Source organism: Sarcophilus harrisii, chromosome 4 (genome assembly GCF_902635505.1).
Source record: "Sarcophilus harrisii chromosome 4, mSarHar1.11, whole genome shotgun sequence".
Classification (NCBI taxonomy): Eukaryota; Metazoa; Chordata; class Mammalia; order Dasyuromorphia; family Dasyuridae; genus Sarcophilus; species Sarcophilus harrisii.
Window position 1 is genome coordinate 349,853,770 of NC_045429.1, and position 12,632 is coordinate 349,866,401.

The 12,632-nt window shown below is 33.8% G+C and overlaps 1 protein-coding gene across 2 annotated transcripts in view; it reads left to right on the forward strand.

Moving 5' to 3' along the window:
• Window positions 1–12,632, forward strand: part of RAD51C (RAD51 paralog C) — a 70,539-nt gene that overhangs the window by 20,311 nt on the left and 37,596 nt on the right. For both annotated transcript variants that reach the window (XM_023502141.2, XM_012548060.3), the window contains exons 3-4: window positions 544–710; window positions 1,479–1,612. In XM_023502141.2, coding sequence (XP_023357909.1) covers window positions 544–710; window positions 1,479–1,612 — 301 coding nt within the window. The remainder of the gene's footprint in view (window positions 1–543; window positions 711–1,478; window positions 1,613–12,632) is intronic.

The window sequence follows — 12,632 nt, forward strand, 5'->3', positions numbered from 1 at the left end:
CACCATCCCAATAACGGTCCTGACTAAAGTGCCCATCGTGTGTTAGAATAGTAGAATTAGAATGCAATTTTAATTCTAGAACAGAATATAAGCTCTTGAGGTCAAAAACTCTCTTTTTTATATTTGTTTCCCTAGTGCTTAACAGTTATACTTGGCTTATAGTAAATAATACATTTTTTTCATTAATACAAAAATTATTCTCTGTTTAACTCTAAATGTTGTTTAGGAAAGATTTTACTTTATTCTTAAAAAAATCTCATTTTTATGTTAAAATAAATTTGTTTTGGTATGATGCCAGCCAGAAATAAAGCTATGCCCTGTAGCCCCTAGTAGAGTAAATTTAAAAGAGATAAAGTTAAAACTTCTACTTTGCCCCAATCTGGCCGCCCAGCTAACCCAAAGGGAATCCAGTTGCCAGGGTCAAGCTTACCCTTCCCTGAGCTTGAAATGTACAAATCTGCCTCTTCCTTAGGCTGAACATAATGTCTAATGGTCATGGGTCATGAGTAACACACTTCTTTTGACTTTTGTTTCTTTTCACAGCATGCAATTGGCAGTAGATGTACAAATACCAGAATGTTTTGGAGGAGTAGCAGGTGAAGCTGTATTCCTTGACACAGAAGGAAGTTTTATGGTTGACAGAGTGGTAGATCTTGCCAGAGCCTGTGTTCAGCATCTTCACCTTATTGCAGGATCACACTTAGAAGAAGGTGAGTTTTGAAACAATGTTCTTTTCTTAAGTATGAAAGAAGATGAAAGTAAATGAGTTCTCTAGAGTCTACATGTAGTTGTAATTAAAAATAATTATGTTTATCTGCCAATTCTTAAATTAGTTGTGAAGTAAATTAATGGTTTTTAAATGGCTTCTCTTCCCTTTCCCCAATTTAGATTTTTTGACATAAATGAGTACTTTTCCTAAGTCACTTATTTTTCCTCAAATAAGCTGGAGTAAGGGGGAAAGATTTATATATATGTGAGCTGTCTCTCCTTAGTCTGGAGAACTCCAGCTGAAGTTGGCATTAAATGGGCAACTTTCCCATGCTCCAGGCCATCAAAATTTCCATGCCCAAATTTCTTGCTAGTGTCCCTTTTCTATTTTTTCCTTCCTGTGAGTGGTTGAGCCAGGGCTGAAACCCAGGTCTTAAAGTATGGACACAGTATAGATTTTGCCCTACCTCTTAAAAATGTGATAGACAGGTCGATTACAGACATTAAGTGAATTTTTTTCAGAAGTCAGTAGCAAAGCTGAAAATAGAACTCCAATATGTGACTTGAAGTTAGGTATTCTAACAAATTACTATCATAATCCAGAGAAACCAAGAGTCCTCAGTGTTTGGATTTTTAGAACTTTTTAGAATTTAATAGGAGATAGAACCTCTTTTCTTACTTGCTATTGAATTTATTATCTTCCCACCATCATCAGGATAGTAAGAGATTATAAATAAATCAATCTGAGAACCTATTGTGGTTTGTTTCAGAGCATCAAAAAGCATTGGAGAACTTCTCCCTAGAAAGCATACTCTCCCATATCTATTATTTTCGTTGTCACAACTATACGGAGCTGCTGGCACAAGTTCATCTCCTTCCAGACTTCCTTTTGGAACATTCAAAGGTATGAAACCTTTGGATATGTTTAAAAATCACAGACCATAGCATAGAGAAATTAAGATAAAAGCAATCTTTCTTAATTCTTTTAGGTTGTCAGAACATTTTTTTCTTTTCCCCCCTCACCACCATCTAAACATTTAGTATTTTTGTTCTGAATCATGTAAACCACTTAATTATTCACAATTTCCTCCTTTGCCTTCTCTCTTGTCACCCCCACAACTATTTCCCTTTTTTCATTTATTTACTACTTAATAATAGTCACATCATCATTTTGCCTCATGAGGTATTTTGTGCAAAAATAGGTTTACTGTATTGCCATAATTATGGAGAAGTATATGTTCTGTAAATTAACACTTTTAAAAATGCTTCTTCTATTCATAGATTGAGGGAAAGCCTTCCTTCCTCCCTTCTATTCCTTGCCCAATTAGAATCTATGATTGGTGCAGGTGGCCATGTAGGACAATATACTTTAGAAACTGCCTTCTATTTAGATAGGGAATACAATGAGGATCTAATTCAATATACTTTGGAAACTGCATTTTGACTGGTTATGCCTTAGAGCAAAAAGGCCTAAGACAAACTTGTCTTTTTTCCCAAAGTCCAACTCAGTAAGGCTAAGTGATTTAGCATTTGTTTAAAAAGCTGTGGGGTGTTGTAATGCCTAAATGCAAGCTGTCCCTACTATCTCTCAATGTTTTCATAGAGTTAGGCTTTCTTGCTTTCTCCTTTGCTGTTAATTTTGTGGATACCTAGCAAATCCAAGAATGTAAAAAGCAGCATTTTTCCAGAATCCCACCATTTTGCATGCACTAGCCACAAAAAGTGATGTGGAATTAATTGCTAAGGTATAAAGTAGTTAGAACCTATAAATTACTTTATTTTGCTCTGGTTGTTGACATAAAGCCTTTTAAAAAAGTATTTATTTAGTTATAAAGAAAATTATTACATTATTTATTTTAAATTCTAAACTGCTTCTCTTCCTATACCATGTTCAAGAAGGCCATCATTTAACATAGGAGTGTGGATATGTGTGTAATACCCCACACACACACACACTCTCTCTCTCTCTTTCTCTCTCTCTCTCTCTCTCATTCTCGAGTGTGCATACTTTTGTTTATCAGTTCTTTCTCTGGAGATAGATAATATCTTCCTTCCTCAATCCTTTGTAGTTAATTTGGGTATTTATAATACTTAGAAAAACTTAGTTGTTGACAGTTATTTTTTAAGCAATATACAATATTTTCTTGGTTCTGCTCATTTTACTCTTCATTATTTCATGCAAATCTTTCCATGTTTTTCTAAAATCATCTTGCTCATCATTTCTTTTTTTTTCTCTTGTACTTAATAGTATTTTATTTTTTTCCAATCAATTACATATGAAAATAGTTTTGGACCTTCAGTTTTCTTCTCCTTTTTTCTGTCCTCCCCAAAGAGAGCAAGCTATCTGATATAGATTATACATGTGCAATCATGTTAAACATATTTCCATATTAGACTTGTTGTGAAGGAAGAATCAGAACAAAAGGGAAAAACTACAAAGAAAAAAACACACACAAAAAAAAATTTTTAAAGAGAAAATAGTGTGCTGCAATTTGCATTCAGAGTCCATAGTTCTTTCTCTGGATGTAGATAGTATTTTCTCTCAAGATTTTTGGAATTATTTTGGATCACTGTATTTTGCTGTATTTGGATCACTGAGCTAAGTCTATCAGTTGATCATCACACAGTGTTGCTGTACTGTGCACAATGTTCTGCTGATTTTGTTCACTCAGCATCAGATCATATAATTTCAACTTTTTCTGAAATCTGCCTGCTCATTATTTCTTATAGCACAGAGGTATTCCATTTGTTTTCTACGTCATCTTCAACAACACAGAGTTGTTTTAATTTGTTTTTCTCTGAACAATAATGATTTATAGCATTTTTCTTCATGACTATAGATAGCTTTAATTTCTTTATCTGCAAACTTTCTTCATGTACTTTGAGCTTTCATCAATTAGAGAACATACTCATCATTTCTTATACCACAATAGTGTTCTGTCACAACCACATGCCGTATCTTGTTCAGCCATTTTCAATGGGATCCCCTCAGTTTTCAATTGTTGCCACTACACAGGTAGCTGCTATAAATATTTTAGAACATATGGGTTCTTTTTTTTCCCTGATCACCTTAGGAAGCAGACTTAATAATGCTATTGCTGGGTCAAAAGGTAGAACACAGCTTTATAAAACTCTTCAGATATAATTTCAGATTGCTTTCCCACATGGTTAGATTAGTTCACAGTTCTATACATTCCCCTCCAACGTTTGTCATTTTTCCTTTTTGTTGTTATAGCGAATCTGGTAAGTGTGGGCTGATATCTCAGAGGTGTTTTAGTTTGAATTTTTCTAATCAGTATATGTCTTTGACTTCTTCATTTAAAAAAAAACTTCATATCTTTTGATTCCTTTGATCATATCAATTAAAGAATGACTTGTATTATAAATTTGTCAGAGTTCTCTAATATATTTGAGATATTAGACCTTTATCTGAGAAACTGTCTATAAGAATTTTTACCCAGTTTTTTGGTTTTCCATCTAATGTTGGCCACATTAGTTTATTTGTACAAATCTTTTAATTTAATGTGATCAAAATTATTCATTCTTCATTTCACAATGTTCTCTTTTTATCTCTTTTATCTTTATCACTATATTTATTGATAGGTTGTTCTTCTATCCATAAATCTAATAGGTAATATGTTCCATGTTCTTCTGATATCAAGAAAATCTCCCTTTATATCTAGATCATATATCCATTTCAACCTTGTCTTGGTAAATGGTATAAGATAATGGTCCATCTGCCAGTCTACTTTCCAGTTTTCCTTACAATTTTTGTCAAATAGTGAGTTCCTTTCCTACAAGCTTAAGTCTTGTTGAATATTTGTTGAATAGAAAGTTACTATAATCATTAACTACTGTGTATTGTACTGTTTTGTTCTATTGATCCATCTTTTTATTTCTTAGTTCCAGATAGTTTTTGATAATTACAGTTTAACATCTGATACTGCTAATATTCCTTCCTTTAAAATTTTTTTTCATTAATTCCTTCGATTTTCTTGATCTTTTGTTCTTCCAGATGAATTTTATTTCTAACCCAGTAAAATAATTTTAAAATTTCATTTCATTTAAATTTAATTGTAAGGGGTGCCATAGTGTAGGTAGAATTGTTATTTTTATTATTTTGTCCCTGCTCAGTGATGAACAATTAATAATTTTCCAGTTATTTAAATCTGACCTTATTTGTATAGAAAATATTTTATAATTATGTTTCCTGTAGTGCCAGGGCTTGCCTTGGCAGGTGGATTCTCAATTATTTTATATTTTCCATAGTTACTTTAAATGCAATTTCTTTTTCTGGCTCTTCTTGCAGAGTTTTATTTATGATATGTGTAGGAATACTGATTATTTATGTGGGTTTATTTTATGGCCTGGAACTTTGCTAAAATTAAGTTTCCAGCTAGCTTTTTAATTTCTAGGATTTTCTAAGTATATTATATCATTTGCAAAAAGATATTTTTATAATCTCACTTTCTGTTCTGATTACTTCAATTTCTCTTTTTTTTCTCTTATTGCTATTGATAGCATTTTTTTAGGTGGCAGAATGATTAGAATTTTTTTTATTATTATAGTTTTTTATTTACAAGTTATATGCAGGGGTAATTTTTCAGCACTGACCCTTGCAAAACCTTCTGTTCCATCTTTTCCCCTCCTTCCCCCTACCCCCTTCTCTAGATGGCAGGTAGACCAATACATGTTAAATATGTTAAAGTATATGTTAAACACAACACACACACACACACACACACACACATCCATACAGTTATTTTGCTGCACAAGAAAAATCGGACTTAGAAATAAAGTAAAAATAACCTGAGAAGGAAAACAAAAATGGAAGCAGACAATAACATATAGAATGTAAATGCTACGTTGTGGTCCATACTCATTTCCCAGTGTTCTTTTTCTGGGTGCAGCTGGTTCTGTTCATTACTGATCAATTGGAACTTATTTGTATCCTCTCATTGCTGAAGAGAGCTATGTCCCTCAGAATTGATCATCATCTAGTATTGTTGTTGAAGTGTATATTGATCTCCTGCTTCTGCTCATTTCATTTAGCATCAGTTCATGTGAGTCTCTCTAAGCCTCTGTATTCATCCTGCTGGTCATTTCTTACAGAACAATAATATTCCATAACATTCATATACCACAATTTATTCAGCCATTCTCCACTTGGTAGGCATCCAATCAATTTCCAGTTTCTAGGCACTATGAAAAGGGCTGCCACAAACATTTTTGCACATACAGGTCCCTTTCCCTTCTTTAAGATCTCTTTGGGATGTAAGCCCAGCAGCAACACTGCTGGATCAAAGGTATGTACAGTTCGATAACTTTTTGAGCATAGTTCCAAATTGCTCTCCAGAATAGCTGAATGTATTCACAATTCCACCAACAATGTATCAGTGTCCCAGTTTTCCCACATCCCCTCCAACATTTATCATTATTTTTTCCTGTCATCCTTGCCAATCTGAGAGGTGTATAGTGGTATCTGAGAGTTGTCTTAATTTGCATTTCTCTGATCAATAGTGATTTGGAACATCTTTTCATATGACTACATATAGTTTCAATTTCTTCATTTGAAAATTGTCTGTTCATATTCTTTGACCATTTATCAATTGGAGAATGGTTTGATTTCTTATAAATGAGAGTAAATTCTCCATATATTTTGGAAATGAGGCCTTTATCAGAACCTTTGATTGTAAAAATGTTTTTCCAGTTTATTGCTTCCCTTCTAATCTTGTCTGCATTAGTTTTGTTTGTACAAAAACTTTTTAATTTGATATAATCAAAATTTTCTATTTTGTGATCATCTCTAATTCATCTTTGGTCACAAATTCCTTCCTTCTCCACAGGTCTGAGAGGTAAACTATCCTATGTTCTTCTAATTTATTTATAATCTTATTCTTTATGCCTAGATCATGAACCCATTTTGACTTTATCTTGGTGTACGGTGTTAAGTTTGGGTCAATGCCTAGTTTCTGCCATGCTAATTTCCAATTTTCCCAGCAGTTTTTGTCAAACAGTGAATTCTTATCCCCAAAGCTGGGGTCTTTGGATTTGTCAAACTCTAGATTATCATAGTTATTGACTATTTTGTCCTGTGAATCTAACCTATATTCCACTGATCAACTAAGTCTATTTCTTAGCCAATACCAAATGGTTTTGGTGACCTCTGTTTTATAATATAGTTTTAGATCTGGTATAACTAGGCCACCTTCATTTGATTTTTTTTTTCATTAGTTCTCTTGAAAGTCTTGACCTTTTGTTCTTCCAGATGAATTTTGTTGTTATTTTTTTCTAGGTCTTTAAAATAGTTTTTTGGGAGTCTGATTGGTGTATAGCACTAAGTAAATAGATTAGTTTAGGTAGTGTTGTCATCTTTATTATATTTGCTTGACCTATGCAAGAGCACTTAATGTTTTTCCAATTGGTTAGATCTGACTTTATTTGTGTGGAAAGTGTTTTATAGTTTTGCTCATATAGTTCCTGACTTTCCCTTGGTAGATAGATTTCCAAATATTTTATACTATTGGCCGTTACTTTAAATGGAATTTCTCTTTGCATCTCTAGCTGTTGGATTTTGTTAGTGATATATAAGAATGCTGATGACTTATGTGGGTTTATTTTGTATCCTGCAACTTTGCTAAAGTTGTGGATTATTTCTAATAGCTTTTTAGTAGAATCTCTGGAGTTCTTGCTCTTCACCATTATGAATAGCTCTTGCTGATTGTTTTAGGTACATAGTATAATTTTAAGCATTTTATTTCATTTGTAATTTATATCTATTCTTTCAAGTGTTTTTAATGGGAATGAGTATTGTATTTCATTAAAAGACTTCTATATCTATTGGCATAATCATGACTTTTGTTATTGATGTATTAGATTATGTATAGTTTTTTTTTATGTTAAACTATTTCTGCATTCCTGATATAAATCCTACTTGGCCACAACACAATCTTTGTGATATATTGTAGTCTCCTAGTTAGTATTTTATTTTAAATTTTGGATACATTTTTATCAGTGAAATTGATCTGTAATTTTCTTTATTTTTGCTTTTCCTGGTTTAGGTTTCAGCACCATATTTATTTCTTAAAAGGACTTTGGTAGGAGTCTTTCTTGGCCTACTATTGCAAGTAATTTATTTTTTTTTCTTTTTTTAATAATTATAACTTTTTGTTGACAGAACCCATGCCAGGGTAATTTTTATAACATTATTTCTTGCACTCACTTCTGTTCCGATTTTTCCCCTCCCTCCCTCCACTCCCCTCCCCCAGATGGCAAGCAGTCCTGTACATGTTAAATATGTCACAGTATGTCCTAGATACAATATATGTGTGCAGAACCGAACAGTTCTCTTGTTGCACAGGAAGAATTGGATTCAGAAGGTAAAAATAACCCAGGAAGAAAAACAAAAATGCAAACAGTTTGCATTCCTTTCCCAGTGTTCTTTCTTTGGGTGTAGCTGCTTCTTTCCATCATTGATCAATTGAAACTGAGTTAGATCTTCTCTTTGTCAAAGAAATTCACCTCCATCAGAATACATCCTCATACAATATCGTTGTTGAAGTATGTAATGATCTCCTGGTTCTGCTCATTTCACTTAGCATCAGTTCATATAAGTCTCTCAAGCTTCTCTATATTCATCCTGCTGGTCGTTTCTTACAGAACAATAATATTCCATAACATTCATATACCACAATTTACTCAATCATTCTCCAATTGATGGGCATCCATTCATTTTCCAGTTTCTAGCCATTACAAACAGGACTGCCACAAACATTTTGGCACATACAGGTCCCTTTCCCTTCTTTAGTATCTCTTTGGGTTATAAGCCCAGTAGTAGCCCTGCTGGATCAAAGGGTACGTACAGTTTGATAACTTTTTGGGCATAATTCAAGATTGCTCTCCAGAATCATTGGATTCGTTCACAACTCCACCAACAATGCTTCAATGTCCCAGTTTTCCTGCATCCCCTCCAACATTCATCATTATTTTTTCCTGTCATCTTAGCCAATCTGACAGGTGTGTACTGGTATCTCAGAGTTGTCTTAATTTGCATTTCTCTGATCAATAGTGATTTGGAACACTCTTTCATATGAGTGGAAATAGTTTCAATTTCATCATCTGAAAATTGTCTGTTCATATCTTTTGACCATTTATCAATTGGAGAATGGCTTGATTTCTTATAAGTTAGAGTCAATTCTCTATGTATTTTGGAAATGAGGCCTTTATCAGAACCTTTAACTGTGAAGATGTTTTCCCAGTTTGTTGCTTCCCTTCTAATCTTGTTTGCATTAGTTTTGTTTGTACAAAGGCTTTTTAATTTGATGTAATCAAAATTTTCTATTTTGTGATCAATAATGGTCTCTAGTTCATCTTTGGTCACAAATTTCTTCCTCCTCCACAAGTCTGAGAGATAAATTATCCTATGTTCCTCTAATTTATTTATAATCTCATTCTTTATGCCTAAATCATGGACCCATTTTGATCTTATCTTGGTATATGGTGTTAAGTGTGGATCCATGCCTAATTTCTGCCATACTAATTTCCAATTTTCCTAGCAGTTTTTGTCAAATAATGAATTCTTATCCCAGAAGTTAGGATCTTTGGGTTTGTCAAACACTAGATTGCTATAGTTGACTATTTTGTCTTGTGAACCTAACCTATTCCACTGATCAGCTTATCTGTTTCTTAGCCGATACCAAATGGTTTTGGTGACTGCTGCTTTATAATATAGTTTTAGATCAGGTACAGCTAGGCCACCTTCATTTGATTTATTCATTTAATTTAATATTAGAATTAGTTGATCTTTAAATGTTTGGTAGAATTCACTTGTAAACCAAACCCATTTGGTCCTGATACTTTTTCTTAAGAAGCTCATTGATGGCTTATTCGGTTTCTTTTTCTAAAATAAATTTATTTAGATATTCTATTTCCTCTTTGGTTAGGCTAAGCAATTTATATTTTTATACATACTCTCCCATGTTTCTTAAATTGTTAAATTTATTGGCATATAATTGGCCAAAATTACTGATAACTGCTTTGATTTAATTTTTATTAGTGATATATTTACCTTTTTATTTTTGCTACTAGTAATTTGGTTTTCTTCTCTTTTTAAAATTATATTAAGCAATAGTTCATCTATTTTGTTGTTGTTTTTCATAAAACCAGCTTCTAGTTTTATTAGTTCATTGGTTTTTTTATATTCAGTTTTTTTAATCTCACCTTTAATTTGTATTTAATGGGGAATTCTAAATTTGCTCTTTTTTTAAAAATTGTGTACCCAATTCATTGGTCTTCTCTTTCTCTCTTTTATTGATTTAAGTATTTAGAGATACAAGTTTTCTTCTGTTTACTGCTTTTGCTGCATCCTATAGGTTTTGGTATATTATTTTATCATTATCATTCTCTTTGTAAAATTTTTTATTTCTATAGCTTGTTCTCTTTACAATTAGGTTATTTACTCTTCATTTTATTTTTGATCAATATTTCCATGGTCCAAGAACCATTGCATTTTCATCTGAAAAGGATGTATTTAATATTGTTGCTTTTCTTTATTTAACTATAAAGCTTTTATGCCTTGATATGTGGCCAGTTTTATAGTACTATGGACTGCTAAGAAAAAGGTATTTCTTTCTCTTCTCTTCAGCTAGCTATCATATCTAGCTTATCTAAGATTCTATTCAGAAGCTATTCAGCTTCTTGATTTCTTTCATTTTCTATTCCTAGAGGAAAAGGTTATAGTTTTGAACTCTATTTTCACCTAAAATTCATTTAGCTTTTTCTTTTAAAAATTGGCTACTATAGCATTTGGTATATAGGTATAGTATTGATTTTACTTTATTATATTTGAAACTTTTTGGAGATAATATAGTTTCCCTGTGTATTTCTTTTGATTAAATCCTTTTAGCTTTAATTTTGTCTGAGATCATGATTGCTACCCCTACTTCTTTTACATTAGCTAAAGTATAATAAATTATACCCAGCTCTTTATTTATACTCTATATGTATCTCTTATTTTTAAATGTATTTTTTATAAATGACATATTGTCAGACTCTGGTTTTTTTTTTTTTTTTTTTTTTTTTTTTTTTTTTCTGAGCAGGTTTGTAAGTTTAATATGAATTCAGGTAAATACAGTGGGATGAACCCCAAAGGGCATGGAAGATTCACAAACATTTCACCAGTACAGTTCCATGGCAGGTAGGACAACCAAGGGTCTGAGGCTTCTGACCTAGAAAACTAACCCAAACAGGCAATATGATATACCTACTCCCTCTACTTTAGACTTTGGGTTGTAACACTCTTAATATTGTTAAGAACCCTTGACCTGATTTGGCAGAGCCATGCTTTTGAACCACAAAAATTTACTTTCTGTAAATCACATGGAGAGGAAAACTGGGATGCATGGCAGACACAGCTGACAGTGCCAAAGAACAGTACCTACTTACTGTCTGTAGCTGAGACTATGGAAGAAGCTGAAGAGACAGGTGTAAGTCCTGTGTATTTATTGCTTATGGGAACATCCATCCATGGGCAAGTGTGAATTTTCCTGTGAAGTCCTACCATCATGCTGTGCAACCCCATTAGCACTGTTTGGAGAGTTTTTCTATCAGCTTTTCTAGTACAGAACCATATTTCCATGGTGCCCTATGGCCCAGGAAAGATCAGAAGCCAGAGGATGCCCTTTCAGCCTCCACAGGAAGCTCCAAATGGTGTGCATATTTCCAGCTTCTATAGGCACTAAGTATCTCCATTGCCCTTGTTTAGGGCAGGTGACAAAATTTACATTCCTGGCATCTAAACCCAGGTAGTATGCTGTGTGTGTCTTGGTCTCATAGACTGCAAAGCTCCATGTACAGCCTTACACTGCTTTGGCCTTCTGCTTACAAGGACCCCACCATCCCTGGCTGTTCCCACTACCAGACACAGGTGCAGTTATGCAAGTTGTTCCTTAAGATGAGGCACCTTTGTCAGGGCTCTAAGCTTCTCTTTAATGAGAGTCAAAGCCTGGCCTGCCTAAGGAGAACCTGAAGCTCTTTCACCACCCACAGAAGCACTGCCAGCACATGTCCTAAGCAAGTATTTGAAATCCTTAAAATATTCTTCTTAGGACATGAGGAACAACCAAGTAATACATTAAGATTTAATTCCACCACTTTACAAAGTTGTTCAAAAGTAAAAAAATAAGTTTTTGGTACCAATATCCACTTTCAGTTCACTAAACAGCGGTACTAAAACAAGGAGACTGGGTAAAGTGGACACCATTTACATTCTCTCTAGCACGCACTTCATAAAACTGTTCTATATAATAAACTTCACTTAATATTTTAAATAAATATTGAAGATGGATTGAGACGTCCTCAGGTTTTCTGAGTTATCCTGAGATTTTACAGATACATCTGGATGGAGGCAAGGCAAGGCCCAAGGGCCCCGAGTTTGAAATGCAACAAATGCCCATTTGTGACATCAATCAGAGTGCAGTTGAATTGAAAGGGGAGGGGTAAGAAATGGGAACAGAACCTTAATGAAGGGTTTCCAAATGGGAATGTGCCCTCCTCCTTCCCCAAGTCTTGGCAACACTAAGGCAAAGGCCTCTCTAAGCCGAGGCTCGCCAAGGACAAAAAGGTGTTGAGGTCCGGCCTAGTTTGGTTTCTATCAGTTCTCAGAAATCACAAAATAGCCCCACCTCCCTGCCTGAAAAAAGGCTTATCCCTGAATAAACTTTGAATTTCAGATATTTCTGAAAGATAAATTTAAACACAAGTCTGATATACTCTCCCTTTCCTAACTCTGCAGCTTCAGTTACAACTCTGAAGTTAGCTGAATCCCTGGGAGGCAGGCATTGCGGTGGGCCCTCCCTCCCAACAAAATACAGTCAGGAGCCACTACAATGTTTCTCTCCTTTTCAAAGTGCATCTTAAAATAGAGG